This window comes from Myotis lucifugus, unplaced genomic scaffold (assembly GCF_000147115.1).
Source record: "Myotis lucifugus unplaced genomic scaffold, Myoluc2.0 scaffold_91, whole genome shotgun sequence".
Lineage (NCBI taxonomy): Eukaryota > Metazoa > Chordata > Mammalia > Chiroptera > Vespertilionidae > Myotis > Myotis lucifugus.
The window spans coordinates 4,068,607-4,091,154 of record NW_005871139.1 but is presented as its reverse complement, the minus strand read 5'-3'; the positions used below and the strand labels follow the sequence as shown (position 1 = coordinate 4,091,154).

Sequence of the window (22,548 nt, the reverse complement as noted above, 5' to 3'; positions counted from 1 at the left end):
GTTTCTTTTGTTTAGTAGATCCCACATATAAGTGTGATGTTCACCTTTCTCTGACTGGCTTATTTTGCTTAGCATAATAAAATCCAGGTCCATCCATGCTATCTCAAAGGGTAAGAGATTCTTCTTTTTTATAGCTGCATAGTATTCCATAGTGTAAAAGTACCACAGCTTAAAATATATATATATATTTTATTATTATTATTATTTTTTTAAAAATATCTTTTATTGATTTTTTACAGAGAGGAAGGGAGAGAGATAGAGAGTCAGAAACATCGATGAGAGAGAAACATCGATCAGCTGCCTCCTGCACATCTCCCACTGAGGATGTGCCCGCAACCCAGGTACATGCCCTTGACCGGAATCGAACCTGGGACCCTTGAGTCCGCAGGCCGACGCTCTATCCACTGAGCCAAACCGGTTTTGGCGATATATATTTTATTATTGATTTCAGAGAGGGGAAGGGAGCAGGAGAGAGGTAGAAACATCAATGATGAGAGAGAAACATTGATTGGCTGCCTTCTGCATGCCCCCTACTGAGAATCGAGCCCCAAATCCTGGTGTAAGTGATGATGGTCAACTAATTGAGCCACACTGGCTGGGCTGTACCACAGCTTTTTTATTTCAATTAGTTAGTTAAATAATTAATATTGGTTTCAGAGAGGAAGGAAGAGGGAAGAGAGAGAACACATCAATGATGAGAGGGAATCATTGATCAGCTGTCTCCTGCACGCCCCTGCACTGGGGATGAACCCACAACATGGGCATGTGACCTGACCAGGAATCAGACCGTGACCTCCTGGTTCATAGGTTGATGCCCAACCACTGAGCCACACCAGCCCGCTACCACAGCTTTTTAATCCACTCATCTACTAATGGCCACTTAGGCTATTTTCAGATCTTAGCTATTGTAAAAAGCACTGCTATGAACACAAGGGTGCATATATTCTTTCTGATGGTTGTTTTAGGGTTCTTAGGATATATTCTCAGAAGTGGGATGGCTGGGTCAAATGGCAGTTTCATATTTAATTTTTTGAGGAAACTTCACACTGTTTTCCACAGTGGCTATACCAGTCTGCATTCCAACCACCAGTGTTCCCTTTTCCCACATCTTCACCAGCACTTGTTTGTTGATTCATTGATGGTAGCCATTCTGGCAGGTGTGAGGTGATACCTCATTGTCATTTTAATTTGCATATCTCTAATGATTAGTGAAGTTGAGCATTTTTTCATGTCTCTCGGCTATTTGTATGTCCTGTTTGGAGAAGGGTTTATTTGGGTCCTTTGCCCATTTTTGAATTGAGTTGTATTTTGTTGAGTTGTATGAGTTCTTTATATATTTTGGAAATTAACCCCTTATCACCTTATCAGATGTATCATTGGCGAATATATTCTCCCACTCAGTGGGCTCCCTTTTTATATTGCTAATGTTTTTTGCTGTACAAAAGCTTTTTAGTTTGATGTAGTCCCATTTGTTAATTCCCTCCTTAGTTTCCTTTGCCCTAGGAGATGTTTTGGCAAACATATTGCTATGAGAGATGTCTGAGACTTTACTGCCTATGGTTTCTTCCAAGATTTGTGTGGTTTCATGACTTACATTTAAGTCTTTTATCCATTTTGAGTTTATTGGTGTGTATGGTGTATGTTGATAGTCTAGTTTCATTTTTTTTAATGTTCTGTCCAATTTTTTCCAACACCATTTATTGAAGAAACTGTCTTGACTCCATTGTATTCTCTTGCCTCCTTTTGTCAAATATTAGTTGAACATAAGGGTTTTATTTATTTATTGAACGTAAATGGATTTATTTCTGGGCTCTCTGTTCAGTTCCATTGAACTATATGCCTGTTCTTGTGCCAGTACCATGGTGTTTTGATTACAATTGCTTAGTAGTGTAGTTTTATATCAGGTAGCATGTTCCCAGGTAGTTCTTTCTCAAGCTGAGGCTATGCTAGGTATTTTTGGGTTCCATATAAATTTTTGAAACATTTGTTCTACATTGGTTAAATATGCCATTGGTATCTTAATAGGAATTGTGTTGAATCTCTAGGTTGTTTTGGGTAGCATGGACATTCTGTTTTAAACAAACAATCAAACAAACAAACAAATAAATATTAGAGGCCCAATGCATAAAATCTGTGCAATAGTAGGCCTTCCTTCCCCTGGCTTCCAGCACCAGTTTCCCTCTGGCACCTGAGACCTGGGCTTCTCTCCAGCACCTGGGACCAGGCTGCCCTCGTAGCCCCAGCTTCGTCTGGAAGGTCATCCGGAAGGATGTCTGGTCTAATTAGCATATTATGCTTTTATTATTATAGATATATAAATGATTTCATAGAGGAAGGGAGAGTGAGAGAGACATTGAAACATCAATGATGAGAGAAAATCATTGAGCCAAACCAGCTAGGGCAAATCTAGTAGTTTTTTAGTAGAGTCTTTAGGGTTTTCTTTGTTTTTTCTTTTTAAAAAATCTTTATTATTGAAAGTATTACATATGTCCCCCTTTTCTCCCCATTGACCCCCTCCAGCTTTGGGGTTTTCTATGTACAATATCATGTCATCTGCAAATGATGACTGTTTTACTTCCTCTTTTCCAATTTGGATGCATTTTATTTCTTTTTCTTCTCCGATAGCTGTGGCTAGGAGTTGTAGTATTATCCTATATAATAAAAGGCTAATATGCAAATTGACTGAACGGAAGAAAGACCAGTCACTATGACACACACTGACCACCAGGGGGCAGACGGTCAATGCAGGAGCTGCCCCCTGGTGGTCAGTGCGCTTCCACAGTGAGAGTGCTGCTCAGCCAGAAGCCAGACTCATGGCTGCCGAGCACAGCAGCTGCGGTGGGAGCCTCTCCCGCCTCCGCAACAGTGCTAAGGATGTCTGACGGACATACTAAGTCATCAGTTGGACATCACTGGAGGGTTCCCAGACTGTGAGAGGGCACAGGCTAGGCTGAGAGACCCCTCCACCCTGAGTGCATGAATTTCATGCACTGGGTCGCTAGTTTTGAATAAAATTGGTGAAAGTGGACATCTTGTCTTGTTCCCAATCTTAAGGAAAACGCTTTTAGTTTTTGCCCATTGATTGTGATGTTGGCTGAGAGTTTGTTATATATGGCCTTTATTATGTTGAGGTATGATCTCTCTATTCCCAATTTTCTGAGAGTTTTTATCATAAACGAGAGGCCTGATGCATGAAATTCCTGCAAGGGGCTTGGCCACCGCCAATGCAGCAGCTGCCTCTGCCTCAGCCCCCGCCCCTGTGGTAGCTGCCTCCACTTCAATCCCCGCCGCTGTGGTTTCGTCCTGTAGGTTGTCTGGAAGGATGTCTGGAAGGATGTCTGGTCTAATTAGCATATTATGCTATTATTATAGATGGGTGCTGGATTTTATCAAATGCTTTTCTGCATCTTTTATGATTGTGTGATTTTTATTTTTCATTTTATGTGATTTATCATATTTAATTTTTTTGTTTTTTGTTTATTTTAAAATTAAATCTTTATTGTTCAGATTATTACAGTTGTTCCTCTTTTTTCCCCCCATAGCTCCCCTCCACCCGGTTCCCACCCCACCCTCTGCCCTTATTCCCGCCCCCCAATGTCCTCATCCATAGGTGTACAATTTTTGTCCAGTCTCTTCCCGCACACCCCACACCCCTTTCCCCCCCAAGAATAGTCAGTCCACTCCCTTTCTATGCCCCTGATTCTATTATATTCACCAGTTTATTCTGTTCATCAGATTATTTATTCACTTGATTTTTAGATTCACTTGTTGATAGATGTGTATTTGTTGTTCATAATTTGTATCTTTACCTTTTTCTTCTTCCTCCTCTTCTTAAAGGATACCTTTCAGCATTTCATATAATACTGGTTTGGTGGTGATGAACTCCTTTAGCTTTTTCTTATCTGTGAAGCTCTTTATCTGACCTTCACTTCTGAATGATAACTTTGCTGGATAAAGTAATCTTGGTTGTAGGTTCTTGGTATTCATCACTTTGAATATTTCTTGCCACTCCCTTCTGGCCCGCAAAGTTTCTGTTGAGAAATCAGCTGACAGTCGTATGGGTACTCCCTTGTAGGTAACTGATTTTCTTTCTCTTGCTGCTTTTAAGATTCTCTCTTTGTCTTTTGCTCTTGGCATTTTAATTATGATGTGTCTTGGTGTGGTCCTCTTTGGATTCCTTTTGTTTGGGGTTCTCTGTGCTTCCTGGACTTGTAAGTCTATTTCTTTCACCAGGTAGGGGAAGTTTTCTGTCATTATTTCTTCAAATAGGTTTTCAATATCTTGCTCTCTCTCTTCTTCTGGTACCCCTATAATTTGGATGTTGGTATGCTTGAAGCTGTCCCAGAGGCTCCTTATACTTTCTTCGTATTTTTGGATTCTTTTTCAATTTGCTTTTTAGGTTGGGTGTTTTTTGCTTCTTCGCATTTCAAGTCTTTGACTTGATTCTTGCGATCCTCTAGTCTGCTAGAGGATCATAATCTCGAGGGTCTCACTAGATTTCTTGAGGGTCTCACTACATTTATTGGCGGTTCCTAGAAAGTTCTTGAAAAACCTTAAAAGTGTGTTTTGAACTCTATATCCAGTAGTTTGCTTTCCTCCATTTCTGTCATTTGTGTCCTGTTTCTTTGTCTCCACATTTTTTATGCTTCCCTGTGTTGGTAGAGTGGCTTTGTGTGCTAGGTGTCCTATAGGGCCCAGTGGCTCAGCCTCCCCAATTACCTGAGGTGGACACTCTTGGTGCACCCCTTTGTGAGCTTTGTACACAGTCTTGTTGTAGTTAAGCCTTGATTGTTGTAGGTATCACTGAGAGGAATTGACCTCCAGGCCTATTGGCTGTGAGAATCAGCTGTGTCTACAGTGGGAGAACTTCTGTGCTGAAGACACCCTTATGGGGCAAGACCTGCTTCAGTGGGGCTTTGGTGCTCACTGAGTCTGCCCCCTGAGTGTGTCCCTTATGGATTTGAGGAGTTGTAATCTGGATGGTCCCACTCTGACCACTGGGTACACTGGCTCTTGGATCTAAGGAGGTGCTAATTTAGCCTCTGCCTGAGGCTACCTAGTAGGAGCTATGAAGAGATTTGCAGATTCCCCTTCCATGTTTGCGGTTTGGAGGTGCCCAAATGAGGCCCAGCTGTGAATCAATGCAAGTTGCTGTGGGGCCTTGGGCCTTCTCTTGGAAGTTCTGGGTCTGTCTGGCCCACCTGCAGTTTGTTAGGTAATTTTCAGATTGCAAAGGGCCAGGGCATTCATATACAAAAGCCTCTGCTGCAGCTTGGGTGGGGTGGGGTCTCAGGGGATCAACAGGGCGGAGCAAGCAGCTATGGCTGATCCTCAGCCCTGCCCTAAGGGGCCCCGCGTCTCAGTGTCCCGGTAATCGCTGCAAGCACCTTTGAGAGAAAGCCGCCCTCGTGTTCCGAGTTCTGCCTGCTGCCAGACAGTCCAGTTTCTCCCCGTATGAGTCTGGGTCCCCAGAGACTCACCCGGAACTGGAGTTCAGAGTAGTCGGGGGCTTGTGGCTCCTTCCAGATTCAAAAAGACAGCCGTGTCCTCAGTCGCCAGCCCTTGCCGCATGCACCTCTGTACCTCTGCACTTCGCACCTCTTCTGAGTCTCAGTGTGCTTTTCTCTTTCCTTCTAGTTGTAGAATTTCCACTTAGCCAGCCTTCCAGTGGTTCTGGATGATGACCGTTTTGTCTTTTAGTTGTATTTTTGAATTTGTTGTGGGAGGCAACAATTTCTGGTGTTTACTTATGCGGCCATCTTGGGTTTTTTTTGTTCATAGTATTTTTTAACAATCCTTTGTATTTCTGTGGGGTCTGTTGTTATTTCTCCTATTTCATTTCTGATTTTGTTTATTTGGGTCCTCTCTTTTTGTTTCTTAGTGAGCCTGGCTAGAGGTTCATCAATCTTGTTTATCCTTTCAAAGAACCAGCTCTTGGTTTTGTTGATCTTTTGTATTGTTTTTTCGGTCTCTATGTCATTTATCTCCGTTCTGATCTTTATTATTTCCTTCTTTCTGCTTACACTGGGCTTTTTTTTTTGCTCTCTTTCTAACTCTTTGAGTTGTAGGGTTAAGTAATTTATGATCATTGTTTCTTGTTTTTTGCAGTAGGCTTGTAGAATTATGAATTTCCCTCTCAAGACTGCTTTCGCTGTGTCCCATAGGTTTTGGATTATTGTGTCTTCATTGTCGTTTGTTGCCATGATGTTTTTTATTTCTTCTTTGATCTCAGGTAACCCAGTCATTGTTGAATAGCATGCTATTTAGTCTCCATGTGTCTGATTTTTTTGGATTGTTTTTATTGTAGTTGATTTCCAGTTTTATGCCATTGTGATCTGAGAAGATGCTTGATATGATTTCTATCTTCTTGAATTTGAAGAGACTATGCCTGTGACCCAATATATGGTCTATCTTTGAAAATGACCCATGTGCACGTGAGAAGAATGTATATTGTGTGGCTTTGGGGTGAAATGTTATGAAGATGTCAATTAATTCCATCTGATCTAGTGAGTCATTTAGGATTGATGTTTCTTTGCTGATTTTTTGTTTAGAGGATTTGTCCAATGGTGATAGTGGGGTGTTAAAGTCCCCTACTATGATTGCATTGCCTTCAATCTCTCCCTTGATCTCCTCCAGAAGTTTTCTTATGTATTTGGGTGCTCCTATATTGGGTGCGTATATGTTTACCAGAGTTATTTCTTCTTGTTGGATTGCTCCCTTTAGTATTATGAAGTGGCCTTCCTTAACTCTTTTCATGTCCTTCACTTTGAGATCTAATTTGTCAGATATAAGTATTGCTACCCCAGCTTTTTTTTCATTTCCATTCGCCTGAAAAACCTTTTTCCATTCCTTCAGCATCAGTCTGTGTGCATCTTTTTTTCTGAGGTTGGTTTCCTGTAGACAGCAGATATATGGGTCATGTTTTCTTATCCACTCAGTTACCCTATGTCTTTTGATTGGGGCATTTAATCTATTTACATTTAAAGTTATTATTGATAGATACTTGTTTGTCGCCATTTTTATTCTTTACCCCTGTGTTCCTTCTTTGTTTCCTATTTTTTTCTTTTTACAGCAGACCCTTTAGCATTTCTTTTTTTAAAAACATATTTTATTGATTTTTTACAGAGAGGAAGGGAGAGGGATAGAGAGTTAGAAACATCAATGAGCGAGAAACATTGATCAGCTGGCCCCTGCATGCCCTCTACTGGGGATGTGCCTGCAGCCAAGGTACATGCCCTTGACCAGAATCTAACCTGGGACCCTTCAGTCCGCAGGCTGACACTCTATCCACTGAGCAAAACCGGTTAGGGCCCTTTAGCATTTCTTGCATTGCTGGTTTGGTGGTAATAAACTCCCATAGTCCTTTTTTGTCTGTGAAGCTCTTGATTTCACCCTCAATTTTGATTGATAGCCTTGCTGGGTACAGTATTCTTGGATTCAGACCCTTCCTTTGCATGAATTTGTATATTTCATTCCATTCCCTTCTTGCCTGATGTGTTTCTGTTGAAAAATCCGTTGCTAGTCTGATGGGGGATCCTTTGTAAGTAACTTTCTGTCTCTCTCTGGCCAGTTTTAAGATTCTTGCTTTGTTGTTGGTGTTTGCCAGTTCAATTATAATGTGCCTTGGCATTGGTCTTTTGGGGTTCATTTTGTTTGGGACTCTGTGAGCTTCTTGGATTTATGTGAGTTTTTTCTTCCCTATATCAGGGAAGTTTTCTGTCATTATTTTTTCAAACAGGTTTTCTATTCCTTGCTCATTTTCCTCTCCTTCTGGCACCCCTATTATGCGGATGTTGTTTCGTTTCGTGTTGTCCCAAAGTTCTCTTAGGCTCTCTTCCTGCTTTTTATTTTTATTTTTTCTAGAAGATGCTCTGCTTGGGTATTTTTTCCTACCTTGTATTCTAGCTCACTGATGCGGTCCTCTGCTTCTTCTAGTCTACTGTTGATGCTTTCTATTGAGTTATTTATAGCAGTGATGTCATTTTTCATTTCTTTTTGGTTCTTCTTCATTTCCTCTTGGTTCTTACACATATTGTTGAATTTGTCTTCCATTCTTTTCATCCACCTTATGACCATTTCTCTGAATTCTGTCTCTCACAGGTTGCTTGCCTCCATTCGTTTACTTCCTTTTCTGGTGATGCCTGTTTTTCTTTCATATGCGGGCTGTTTCTTTGTCTCCCCATGATCTCTCTTCTCCAGGTATTTGGTTATGTAGTTCTCTCTCTGCTGCGGTGATTTAAAGGCACAAAATACAACACAACAAGGCACAATGCATAAGGCACTGAACACAAATGTATTCATGATACTAATAACCCCAAACAAAGGTGACCACCAGAGCAAAGAGAATTAGAGGATAAAGAAGAAAGAAGAGAAAAAGAAAAAAGATAAAAAGAAATAAAAAAGGAGTGTAAAAAAGGAAAAAAAAAGTAAGAGAGAAAAGAAAGAGAATGAAATAGAAGAGGGGAAGAAACTATTTATACGGGGAGAAAACTCCAATAGAACAGCCACTAATCCCAACAAATTCCAGCAACAGATCCCTGGAGATGAATGCAAACTACAAACAACAACTAATATTAAGCAAGGTGAGGGAAAACAGAAGCAAAAAAAATAACTGGGGAAAAAAACCAACAAAAATAAAAAGAAAAAGCAAAACAATCTCACAAACAAGCATTAAAAAACCCAATATACTCAACAATCAAGCAAACAACAACAAAACGACAGAGAGGAAAAAAGAAAACTTTGGATAGTGAAGAAAGAGAAGAGAGAGGTATATATGGATTTAGAGCAGGAGATTGGAAATTAGATATATAAGTGGGGTGAAATTTTACCAGGGGCAAAAATAACAAATAGGGAAAATCTAAAGCAGGAATAGGGTAAGAGAAACAGGACAACAAAAGGGGAAAAGTGAGGAAGAGAGTTTTGGCATAAAGGTAAAGTTGAGGTAGAGTAAAAGGATGCTAAAGGAAAGATGAAAATAGACTGTAGAACACTAATCCCAAAATATTCACCTTAACAAGACATGACCCAAAGGGAACAAAGCATGAATGTATTCACGGCACTGATAACCCCATGAATGTATTCACGGCACTCAGCAACCACCTGAGAAAAGATAATTAGGGGAGAGAAAAGAGAGCACAAATGATATCTAAGAGAGAGAAAAAAAGATAGGAGAGAAAAGAAAAAGGAGAATATATATTTATGGAGAAAATACCACAGAGCCAATAGATAAACCAAACAAATACAAACACCAAACACTCAGTAAAGAGGGTAGGGACAGAATCTGTAGAGGCTGAGCTGATATACAGGAAATAAGGTTAAGAATTGGATAAATATGGGGAGGATCTCAATTCAGTATAGAGGAAGTAGAAAAGGGATGAGTGGATAAGAAGAGAAAGAAGGGGATCAAAACAATATATTTACAAAAAAATTGATTTAAAAAATGGTATAAAAATAGAAAATAGCAAGTAAAAATAAAATAAAATTGAATGATGAAAAAATAATGTGAAAAGTAGAAAATAAAGCAACAAACAAAAAAGGAAAACAAAGAAAAAAGCAAAAAAAAGATAACAAAATAATAATATAAAAATAAAAATGGAAAATCCTTTGTCTGACTTAAGATCCCAGTTTTCTGGAATGTCTGTGATTTTTTTTTCTGCTTCTGGGACTGAAGGCCAGACCCTGTTAACTCCCTGGGACTAATCACACTTGTTTAATCCTTTGTACCATTCAGGGTGGAATCTGGGTGTGGCTGTATTCCTTGCCTGGGGGCTGGAGGGAGGGGTTATAACTTCAGGAGCAAATGGCTGCCCAGGTCCTGGGCTCAGGCATGACTCAGCACTCAACTTGCTGCCACCTCTCCTGGACCCCCTTCTCTCCCCAGCCTCTCCCCAGATTCCACTTGTCCACACCTTCTCCCGCTCCTCAGCACGGTGAGTATCTGTATCCGAAATGTCCTATGAACAAGGTTCAGTGAAAACAAACAAACGTCGGCCGCAGAAACGGGGAAGACTGAGTCTCTGTGAGCTCCTCTCCTACCGGCACTGCATGGTCTGGTCAGCGCTTCAGGCTGCCCCCTCTGGACTCAGTCTTTTGTAATTATGGCACCCAGATCTCAAATCCCCCGGCGCCAACAGTCCCATGGATCTCCTTTCCCCCGTCAGAGGCTGTGCCTGTTCCAAGGGATGAGGCTGGGTGCTGCACGGTTTCCCTCTGACCCTCTGGGCTCAGAGATCTGGCAAACTTTCCTGCCCAGAACCCTGGTTTTTACCTTTCCAGGGGAACTCTGTCCTTCCTGGCTGCAAACTGTCTCACCAGCTGAGTCTGCTTCGCCAATTCGGGGTGGATATTATTCGTTTCAGCTGCTCATTCTATTTGCTCTGGGACAAGCCTTGGGACGCGTCTGCCTATTCTGCCACCATCTTGTCTCCCCTCTTAGCATATTTAGGCTTGACCTTATGATGCTCCTTAGATCTTATCTGGGTGGCTAATAGGCTGAGGGAAATGTAGCAAGTGCTGCCAAAACAAGTGAAACTCACAAGAACATTGTATCTATGGTGACCACTACCTTGTTTACCTCTGGCTATAAAATAAAGGCTCAGCTTGCTGTTTGGATCTCTCTCTGTGGCCTCAGCCAGGCACAGGAAGATCCACCTAGACCCAGCTTATTCTCTTTGTCTGTCATTTCTACATCCTTCGCCGCCCTGCCTCAGACTCCCCGAACCCTTGGCTGAGCTGGCACCCAACGTGGGGCCTGAGTTCAGGGGAACTGCAGTTGTAAGGTGACAGGACGCTCCAGCGAAGCACATGCAGAAACTGTTAAGTCCAATCAAAGTTGCAATATACTTTCACCTCTCTTCTGATATCTTGAAGTCTAGCAAGTACTTCTTTTCAAGAACCTCCTCTCATCCGTAACGGCGAAGCACCCGCAAGAACTGCCACGGGCTGTCTTTAATCTTTGATACTTTAATTATGTGTCTTGGTGTGGGCCTCTTTGGATTATCTTTTTTTTTTTTTTAATTTCTCACCTGAGAAGTTGTTTTTATTGGTTTTAGAGAGAGAGATGAAGAGAGAGGGGGGGAGAGATAGATCAATGTGAGAGAGAAATATTGATTAGTTGCCTCCTATGTGTGCCCTGACTGGGGATTGAACCTGCAACCTAGGTATGTGCCCTGACCAGGAATTAAATCCACAATCTTTTGGTGTAAGGAACAATGCTCCAACCATCTGAGGCACATGACCAGGACTGGGTTCATCTTGGTTGGGACTTCCTGAATATGTGTAACTTTTTCCTTCACCAGGTTAGTTTTTAGTCATTATTTTTTCAAATAGGTTCTCTATCCCTTGCTCACCCTCTTCTCCTTCTGGTATCTCTATGATGTGGATGTTGTTATGCCTGATGTTGCACCAGAAGTCCCTTAAACTTTCCTAATTTTTAATTTTTTTTCTTTCCTGAGGGTTTTTTCCTCCTTTGCTTTTCAGGGAGAGTGGAAGGGAGAGAGGGAGGTGGAGAGAAAGAAAGAGAGAGAAACATTGATGTGAGAGAGATACATCTACTGGTTGCCTCCCATACATGATCTGACCAGGGGCGGGAGTAAAGCTACAACCCAGGTATGTGCCCTTGACTAGGAATAGAACCTACAACCCTTTGGTGCAGGGGCCGATGCTCTAACCACTGAGCAACACTGGCCATGGCAGACTTTCCTCATTTTAAAAAATTCTCGTTTCTTTTTGATGCTCTGCTTGGGTGCTTAGGATTATCTTGTCCTCTGAATTGCTGATTCAATCCTCTGCTTCATCTAACCTGCTGTTGATTCCTTCTAGTGTATTTTTCATTTCAGATAGTGTATTTTTCATTCCTGATTGGTTCTTTTTTATGGTTTCTTTTTTTTCTTCTTTTTCTTCTATGTCCTTTTTAATGCTTATTATCTCTTTGTTTAAGCTCTCACTGAGATCATCCATTCATCCTCTCAGGTTCTTCTTCTTTTTTTTTTTCATAGAGAATTAACGATTTACTTCATAGAAATACATCTACACAAGTTAAGCATACAGCACAGAACTATAAACAACAAGGTGAAGCAAACATTATTTATTTTCAGGTAGCCTGATGGATTATTACAGATTTTAGAAATCAGCACATAGAACTACTGGACAAAGCATTGCTTACAGGTGTTTTTATCTGTGTGGAGTCAAAGGCTGAACTGTTTGTCCGAAGTTATCGCTGGGAGAGCCCTCAGGTTCTTGAACATCCTTATAACCATAGTTTTAAACTCCGCACCTGGTATTTTGATTGCTTCCACTTTGTTTTATTATTTTTCTGGGGATTTCTCTTATTTTTTTATTTGGGGCATATTTCTTTGTCTCCCCATTTTGTCTCCTTTTTTTGTGCTTGTCTCTGTGTATTAGGTAGATCTTCTATGACTCCCAAGCTTGTTATGAGGGCTTTCTGATGTAGGTGCCTTATGGGTCTCAGGGGCAGAATCTTCTAGATTACCTGAACTAGATGCTCAAGAAATAATTCTTGTGTGGGTTATGTGCTCTCTCCTATTGTAGTTGAGTCTTAAATGCTGTTGGCACATTCATGGGTACAGCTAATTCTCAAGCTGGCTGATTATAAGGATAGACCTCATTCACTGTGTATGAGTTGCTATTCAGGAGCTGCCTCTGAAGCAGAGCTCTTTCTAGCAGGGTATGGTGTTTGCTGAAGTCTCCCTTTGGCAATGCCATTTGTGTGGCTAGTTGGGCCAAGCTATTGTGTGGTTTGAAGCCTACCAGTGGTTACCTTGGTTTGGGGCCTCCTTGGCCTGGGCTCTGGTGCGGGTCAATGTCAAATGTGAATAATTGGCCCTGGGTTACCTGTCTGCAGCTACCATACTATTCACTGTTTCCTCTGTGTCTGCCAATAGTCCTTTCTGCCGGACTCGAGCTTGGTAGAGTGCTGTCACCAGTATTTGGAATGCCACGGTAGTGCCCTCCCCAACTGGTGCTGTAAGAATAGGAATGCCTGACCCTGAGAGATGGAGCAGTGTGGTATGTTGACTCAGGACCAGAACCTCAGTAGCCGACTTGCCAGAGCTCTCCCAGAGCCACACCACCCAGATCCTCTTTTTATCCCTCTGCATGCCCTGAGTCACCTCCCCTCTACCAGAGCCACGGGTAAGTCCCCAAGCGTGAGCTCCTGTGGGTTGGCCCTTTAGAAGAGCACCTAGGATGCTAGCAGACTCCCTCCTCTTTCCAGCTGACAGAGTCCCTGTTGATCTTTGCTGCCAAATGCTATGCAGACTCCTCTTCCTGGCCCTGCTGCTCTGGTTTGGGGTTCCTGGCATGGGGTTGAGACCCCACACTCCTCAGGAGGGACTTTTACAGCTGACATATCCTCTGGCTTCTTAGCCACTGTACCTGGGTGCTGGGGCCAGCCCTCTCCATGTATCTGCCCTTCTTACCAGTCTCTACGTAGCTTCTTTTTATATATATTTGGATGTAATACTCCTATTCAACTGTTCTTCAGTTGGTCATTCCAGTTGATTGCTTTATAATTTAACTGTAAATCTGGTATGGTGCCAGGAGGAGGTGTGTGTAGCTGCCACTTACTTTGCATCCGTTTTGGATCGCCCCAGATAATGGTTTCAAACCCAGTGTTCTTTTAATTATATCATAGCAATGCTAGCATGATTAAGGCAGAAAAAAAAATTTAAGAAGGAAAATTTGAGATCCATAGTAAAGCTAGAATTAGTAGGACTTTGATTCAACAGCTTTATTTATTTATTTTATTTTTTAATTAAATCTTTATTGTTCAGATTATTACAGTTGTTCCTCTTTTTTCCCCCTATAGCTCCCCTCCACCCGGTTCCCCCTCCCACCCTCCTCCCTTACCGCCCCCCCCGTTCTCATTCATAGGTGCATGATTTTTGTCCAGTCTCTTCCCACATCCCCCACACCCCTTTCCCCCCAAGAATAGTCAGTCCACTCCCTTTCTATGCCCCTGATTCTATTATAATCACCAGTTTATTCTGTTCATCAGATTATTTATTCACTTGCTTTTTAGATTCACTTGTTGATAGATGTGTATTTGTTGTTCATAATTTGTATCTTTACCTTTTTCTTCTTCCTCCTCTTCTTAAAGGATACCTTTCAGCATTTCATATAATACTGGTTTGGTGGTGATGAACTCCTTTAGCTTTTCCTTATCTGTGAAGTTCTTAATTTGACCTTCACTTCTGAATGATAGCTTTGCTGGATAAAGTAATCTTGGTTGTAGGTTCTTGCTATTCATCACTTTGAATATTTCTTGCCACTCCCTTCTGGCCTGCAAAGTTTCTGTTGAGAATTCAGCTGACAGTTGTATGGGTACTCCCTTGTAGGTAACTGACTGTCTTCCTCTTGCTGCTTTTAAGATTCTCTCTTTGTCTTTTGCTCTTGGCATTTTAATTATGATGTGTCTTGGTGTGGTCCTCTTTGGATTCCTTTTGTTTGGGGTTCTCTGCGCTTCCTGGACTTGTAAGTCTATTTCTTTCACCAGGTAGGGGAAGTTTTCTGTCATTATTTCTTCAAATAGGTTTTCAATATCTTGCTCTCTCTCTTCTTCTGGCACCCCTATAATTTGGATGTTGGTACGCTTGAAGCTGTCTCAGAGGTTCCTTACACTATCTTCGTATTTTTGGATTCTTTTTCAATTTGCTTTTTAGGTTGGGTGTTTTTTGCTTCTTCGTATTTCAAGTCTTTGACTTGATTCTTGCGATCCTCTGGTCTGCTGTTGGGAGTCTGTATAATATTCCTTTTTTTAAAAAAATATATTTTATTGATTTTTTACAGAGAGGAAGGGAGAAGGATAGAGAGAAGTTAGAAACATCGATGAGAGAGAAACATCGATCAGCTGCCTCCTGCACGCCCCCTACTGGTGATGTGCCCGCAACCAAGGTACATGCCCTTGACCGGAATCGAACCTGGGACCCCTGAGTCCGCAGGCCGACGCTCTATCCACTGAGCCAAACCGGTTAGGGCATGTATAATATTCTTTATTTCAGTCAGTGTATGTTTAATTTCTCGTTGGTCCTTTATCACAACCTCGAGGGTCTCACTAGATTTCTTGAGGGTCTCATTAAGTTTATCGGCGGTTTCAAAAAAATTCTTGAAAAACCTTAAAAGTGTGGTTTTGAACTCTATATCCAGTAGTTTGCTTTCCTCCATTTCTGTCATTTGTGTCCTGTTTCTTTGTCTAGGCATTTTTTATGCTTTGCTGTGTCGATAGAGTGGCTTTCTGTGCTAAGTGTCCTATAGGGCCCAGTGGCTCAGCCTCCCCAATTACCTGAGGTGGACACTCTTGGTGTACCACCTTGTGGGCTTTGTGCACAGTCTTGTTGTAGTTAAGTCTTGATTGTTGTAGGTATCACTGGGAGGGATTGACCTCTAGGCCAATTGGCTGTGAGAATCAGCTGTTTCTTCAGTGGGAGAACTTCTGTGCTAGAGACACACCTCCGGGACAAGACTTGCTTCAGTGGGGTTTTGGTGCTCACTGAGTCTGCCCCCTGAGTGTGTCCTTTATGGATCTGAAGAGCTGCAATCTGGATGGTCCCACTCTGACCACCAGGCACATTGGCTCCTGTATCTCTAAGGAGGTGCTAATCTAGCCTCTGCCTGAGGCTACCCAGCAGAAGCCAGCTGTGAAGCAATGCAAGTTGCCTTGGGGCCTTAGGCCAGCTCCAGTTTGTTAAGTAATTTTCAGATTGCAAAGGGCCAGCCGGGCCTTTCATATGCAAAAGCCTCCGTGCATGGCTTGGGCGGGGCGGGGTCCCAGGGGATCAACAGGGCGGGCAGAGTGAGCAGTTACAGCTGCTCTCAGTCCTGCCCTCAGAGGCCCCGCTCCCGGCAATTGCAATTGCTGCGAGCACCTCTGAGAGAAAGCTGCCCTCGAGTTCCGACTGATGCCAGACAGTCCCATTTCTCCCATATGAGTCTGGGTCCCCAGAGACTCGCCCGGAACTGGAGCTCAGAGCTTGAGACTCCCTCCCGATTGAAAAAGACAACCGTGTCCTCAGCCACCAGCCCTCTCCGCATGCGCCTCTGCACCTTTGTATTTTACTTCTGCACCGCACCTCCTCTGAGTCTTGGTATGCTTTTCTCTTTCCTTCTAGTTGTAGAATTTCCATTCAGCCAGCCTTCCTGTGGTTCTGGGTGATGTCCGTTCCATCTTTTAGTTGTATTTTGAAGTGGTTGTGCGAGGCAGTAATCTCCGGTGTTTACCTATGCCGCCATCTTGGTTTCTGATTCAACAGCTTTATAATCACTGTCACTGACATTCTGGGAAGAAAGGTGGCAAAAGCTTATTGTCAAACTGAAAATTTATTAATATATTCCCCTTTCTTATTCTTATAGGGCATTAATATTCAGCTGAGTGACATAAAGAAAAGTGTGCAGGGGATCGTTCATCGCTACACTTTTGATGAGTTTGTGGAGACTGGAAGGAAAGTGTCTCTTTCAGACTATAAGAAACAGAGAACAAAGGTGCTGGAGAAAGTATCTTTTTGTGCTAATTCTGCTGACATTAAAGAAAAGATTCTTATCCACATCCTGGCCTGGTTGAAAGAATGGAGTAAGTTTTCAAAAGTGGCTTGAAGGAAAACCATAAAGTTGATGAAAAAGCTAGAGAGCAGGATCTATAAGTAAATTTTGAAGGACTAGTAGACTAAAGAAGAAAGTATTAAGGAGTTGTCCTCTATTTCAGTAAGAATCTATATATATAAAAGGTTAAGCAACCATCCGACCTCCCAACAGTCTGACTGGTCAGTAGCTATGATGCACACTGACCACCAGGGGGCATATGCTCAATGCAGGAGCTGCAGAGCTGCGGTCACTTGGCAGTGGCAGTTCTCAAGTGGTGCACCCCGGAACTAGAGAGGAGGGAGCCCGATTCCTCGTGACTCCTCTCCCACTCTGGGTCCCCTCAGGGGATGTCAGAGAGCCAGTTTCGACCCAATCCCCCAGGCCAGGCCAAGGGACCCCACCTGCTGGAGGGACCCTGCTCACTCCGCAGATGCCCTTTGAGCTGCAGCACTGGGCCAGGCGCGGCTGGCCAGGGAGGGACCGTGGGAGGTTGGCCCCAGGGCATGTCTGGCCTGTCTCACCCAGTCCTGCCTCACTGGCCACCACTCAGGACTGCCTGCATTAGTCCCTGCACCAGAGGGACTAATTAATTTCCTTTCAATATGCACGAATGCATGCACTGGGACACTAGTAAAGTAATAAAAATATGGCTTGCTCACTTAGTGCCAATAATTCTGGCCTCCTTGTTTTGCTTCAGGCATGCCAGTATGCTCCTGCCCAGTGTCTTTATGCTTCCTATTCCCTTGCCTAAACATTTTTTACTAGGTAGACACATGGCTCATTCTCTGCTTATATCTTGCTTTAAAATGGGGTGTTTTCTTTCCTCTGAAGCAGGGGCTAATGGTTTGACATGCTGTAATTGCCTAGCAGAGAGTCATCATTTTGGTCCAATGATGGGAAGTCAGCTCAGGTGGCAGGGAGTGAGGTGGTGGGGGCATCCAAATTAAAGAGAATTATTTTCTAAAACTATTTAATTTGGTTTGGCTCAGTGGAAGAGCATATGCCTGCAGACTAAAATGTCCCAGGTTCGATTCTGGTCAAGAGCACATTCCCGGGTTGTGGACTAGATCCCCAGTAGAAGGCCTGCAGGAGGCAGCAGATCAATAATTCTCTCTCATCTTTGATGTTTCGGTCTCTCTCCCTCTCCCTCGGTCTCTGAAATCAATAAAAATATTTTTTAAAAACAAATTTTTGCTATCTCTTTCCTACAGTGACTTTTTTCTTAGTCATAAAATAAATTATAATGAATTATACCTATAAAACCTTTATTTAAGTCCATAGTCTACTCAGCAGCCTTGATCTGTATTCATATATACTAGAGGCCCGGCGCATGAAATTCATGCACAGGTATGGTCCCTAGGCCTGGCCTGTGATTAGGGCCATCTTCCCAGCTGCCCGCAGCCAGCCCCACCCCCTCCCACCCCCGGTTCCCCATTCGCCATCGGGTGATCGGTGCCTGACAGCCAGGGGAAGGGACTGAGAGGTCAGCTGTTCCCACCCGCTCACCAGCCCCACCCCCACTGCGGGTGGCCATCAGGTGATTGGAGCCTGTCAGCCGGGGAAAGGGACCAAGAGGTGGTCAGTGTGCCTCATAGTGACTGGTCCAGTGGTTTTTCTGGTCGTTCTCCCATTAGGGTCAATTTGAATTACCCATTTATTATATAGGTTAGAGGCCTGGTGCACAGGTGACAGCCAGCTGGCCTGCCCTGATGGGGGTCTCCGATCAGGGTGGGGTTCCCTGCTGGGGGGCCGCCGGGGGTTTGCAGGCTGGCCACGCCCCCGATCAGGCTGGGTTCGCTGGCTGCAGTGGGCATCATAGCGACTGGTCGTTCCGGCATTATGGTCACTGGCTTTTTATATATATAGACTAGAGGCCCGGTGCACAAAATTTTGTGCACTCGGGGAGGAGAGGGGGGTCCCTCAGCCCGGCCTGTGCCCTCTCGCAGTCTGGGACCCCTCGGGAGATAATGACCTGCTGGCTTAGGCCCGCTCCTGGGTGGCAGATGGCAGGCCCAATCCCTAGGTGCAGCCCCTGGTCGGGCTCAGAGCAGGGCCAATTGGGGAGTTGGGGCACTGCCCCCTGTCATGCACAGAGCAGGGCGGATCGGGAGGTTGCGATGCCACCCCTAGTCACGCTCAGGGTAGGGCTGATTGGGGGGTTGGGGCACCGCCCCCATCACACTCAAGGCAGAGTTGATGGGGAGGTTGCGGTGCCACCCTCTGTCACGCACAGAGCAGGGCCGATCAGGGGGTTGGGGTGCTGCCTCCTGTCATGCACAGAGCAGGGTCCATCAGGGGGGTTGGGGATCCGTACCCTGTCACACACAGAGCAGGGCCGATCAGGGGGTTGAGGAGCTCCCCCATGTCACACACAGAGCAGGGCCCATCAGGGGGTTGGGCACCGCCACTGTCACACTCAGGGCAGGGCCGATGGGAAGGTTATGGCTCTACCCCGTCACACACAAAGCAGGGCCCGTGGGGGGGAGGGGTTGGGGCGTCGCACCCTGTCACACACAGAGCCGCAGGGCGATTAGGGGGTTGGGGAGCTCCCCCCTATCAGGCACAGAGCAGGGCTGATCAGGGGGTTGGGGCGCCTTCCCCTGTCACGAACAGAGCAGGGCGGATAGGGAGGTTGTGGCCCCGCCCTCTGTCACACACAGAGCCACAGGGCGATCAGGGGGTTTGGGTGCTGCCCCCTGTCACTCTGATCCCGGTGCCGGGAGGCCTCGCTGCTCCGCTGATCCCGGTGTTGGGAGGCATATTACCCTTTTACTATATAGGATAGAGGCCTGGTGCATTGGTAGGGGCCGGCTGGTTTGCCCTGAAGGGTGTCCTGGATCAGGGTGGGGGTCCCCACTGGGGTGCCTGGCCAGCCTGAGTGAGGGGCTGATGGCTGTTTGCATCTGGTCACACCCCCTTCAGGGTGGGGGTCCCCACTGGGGTGCCTGGCCAGTCTGGGTGAGGGGCTGAGGGCTGTTTTCAGGCTGGCGGGTGACTGAAGCTCCCAACCGCTCCTTTTTTTCTTTATTCTGGGCCAGCTTTAGCTCTGAGGCTCGGCTCCAGCTATGAGACCTCCACTGCTAAAAGCAGGTTTCTGGCCTTTGTTTACCTTCTGTATTTGAAACAATGTTGCAGTCCTGCTGGCTGAAGCCTGGCTGACTAAAGCAGGTTTCTGGGGTTTTGTTTAGCTTCTATATTTGTTACAATGTTTCTTAGAGAGCAGCTGATAGTCTGGCAAGGCAGGCGGGGAACCTGGCTTCCTCCGTCACTAGAGCAAACAAGCCTCCCTGTTCGCGTCAGCTGTCTGGCTGCCGGCCGCCATCTTGGTTGGCAGTTAATTTGCATATCTCAGTGATTAGCCAATGGGAAGGGTAGCGGCTGTACGGCTAATTACCATGTTTCTCTTTTATTAGATAGGATACCTAGTGTTAAACATAGTTATTTTTGGGCATTTGAACTTTGCTTTACTTTAATAGAAAATAATGCTGCTATTAAACATCTTTGAAAATGGAAAATGAAATAAAATTAGGTGTTCTCTGACCATCCCCATTCTCTATCCCATGTCCATTTCTCTTTACGCTTCTTTATTTTTGTCTATACCATTTCTTACCATCTGACATACTATATAATTAATGTTTTTATTTATTTTTTGTCTGTCTCCTTTCACTATAATATAAGTACTATAAGTCAGGGAATTGGTTTTATTCAATGTTTTATCCGTAAAATCTAGAAGAGAACTTGACAGAGGACACATAGATTGAATGAAAGAATGAATAAACTATAAATACAAAAAAGAGGAATTTAATTTGGTTGCAAGAAATCTCATGTAACAGGGGTTATAAAAGAGTAGATTCACTTGCCAAAGGATTTAATTGGGGCTTAGATCCCCAATATTAAAACACATGTTCACATTTTAGATACCTACTTCTCTGGAATTTAAACCAAATAGACATCTTTTAATGTGATTCTTATTTTTATGTTCAAGACTTACTGTTCAACCTCTATTCTTTTTAAAATATATATATTTTATTGATTTTTTTACAGAGAGGAAGGGAGAGGGATAGTGAGTTAGAAACATGGATGAGAGAGAAACATCGATCAGCTGCCTCCTGCACACCTCCCACTGGGGATGTGCCCCCAACCAAGGTACATGCCCTTGACCGGAATCTAACCTGGGACCCTTCAGTCCGAAGGCTGACACTCCATCCACTGAGCCAAACCGGCTATGGCTCAAGCCTCTATTTTAAGTCTCTTTCTTTTTCATTTCCTCATAAGAAAAAGGTCTCAGAATAGCAATAAATATGAGATACCTTTATTCCAAAATACTACAACATTGAATAGTCAATATTATAAGCCCATATGGTTACAATTATTTATTTTTCTGAACAAAAGTAATTTTCTTACTCTCTTCAAGATGCCATTTTGTCTGATATGACTGAAGTTGATATTGATGAACACCACCACTGCATAACACAAATGGAGATTTTACCAAAAACGTTCAAAGCTATCGAGAGCAATGTCAAGAGGTTGAGTGTAATTAGTACCTCTTTGCTTGAAGACAAGAAGAAAGAAGAGGAAAAAAAAAGTAAGGATGGTTTAATACATTGGAAATGGATTTTTACTTTTTCTAAAATTCAACTTTATTGAGGTATAATATAGATACCATAATATTCACCCATTTGCCCTGGCCAGGTGGCTAAATTGGTTGGAATGTCATCCCATACTTCAAAAGGTTGCCAAATTGATTCCTGGTCAGGGTACATACCTAGGTTGTGGAATCGATCCCAGGGCACATACGGGAGGCAATAAATAAATGTTTCTCTCTCACATCAATGTTCCTCTCCCTTCCTCTCACTAGAAAAGCAATAAAAACACATCCTTAGGTGAGGATTCTTTTTTAATTCACCCATTTAAAGTGTACAAATCAATGACTTTTAGTAAATTTAGACTTGTGCAACCATCACCACAATCCAATTTTATTTTTTAACATATATTTTTATTGATTTCAGAGAGGAAAGGAGAGGGAGAGAGAGATAGAAACATCAATGATGAGAGAGAATCATTCATCAGCTGCCTCCTGCATGCCCCACACTGGGGACCATGCCCGCAACCTGGGTATGTGCCCCAACTGAGAAATCAAACCATGAATTCCTGCTTTATAGGTAGATGCTCAACCACTGAGCCACGCCAGCTGGGCCCCACAATCCAATTTTAGAACATTTTCATCATCCCAGAAAGATTCCTCATACCCATTGCAGTCAATATTAATTTCCAACACCAGCCCTAGACAATCACTAATCTGTTTTCTGTCTCAATTGCTTTTGCCTTTTCTGGATATTTCATAAAATGGAATTATATTTTATGTGGTCTTTTATGTGTTTTTTTTTCATTTTACATAATGCTTTTGAGGTTCAGTCATGTTATAGGATGTATCAGTCGTTTCTTCCTTCCTATCGCCAATTGCATACTACTGTTTGCATATACCACACTTTGTTTGCCCAATCACCATTTCATGGTCATTTAGATTGTTTCCAATTTTTGGCTCTTATGAATAATGCTGCTATGAACACACATACATAAGTTTTTTGGTAGACATATGTTTTCATTTCTTTTGAATAGATACGTAGGAATAAAATTGATAGGTCATTTATTTATTGTGGGTAAACTTATGTTTCACTTTTTAAGAAATTGTTAATTGATTTCCGAAGTGATAGTAGAATTTTACATTCCCATCAGCACTGTATTTAGGTTCCAGTTTCTCAACATCCTCAACAACACTTGTTAGTGTCTGTCTTTTTTATTATAGCATGTCTAATAGATGTAAAATAATATCTCATTGTGATTTTAATTTGCATTTTCCTAATGACTAATTATGGTTCAGCACCCTTTCATGTAGCTTATAGCCATAACCGTATCTTCTCGGGTGAAGTATCTTATTTAAATACTCATTTT

General features: G+C 43.2%; 1 protein-coding gene across 1 annotated transcript in view; it reads left to right on the top strand.

Moving 5' to 3' along the window:
- The window catches only part of FAM186A (family with sequence similarity 186 member A), a 61,389-nt gene that overhangs the window by 11,891 nt on the left and 26,950 nt on the right, over positions 1 to 22,548 (top strand). Inside the window, exons 2-3 of the mRNA XM_023756364.1 lie at positions 16,369 to 16,585; positions 21,011 to 21,181. Coding sequence (XP_023612132.1) covers positions 16,369 to 16,585; positions 21,011 to 21,181 — 388 coding nt within the window. The remainder of the gene's footprint in view (positions 1 to 16,368; positions 16,586 to 21,010; positions 21,182 to 22,548) is intronic.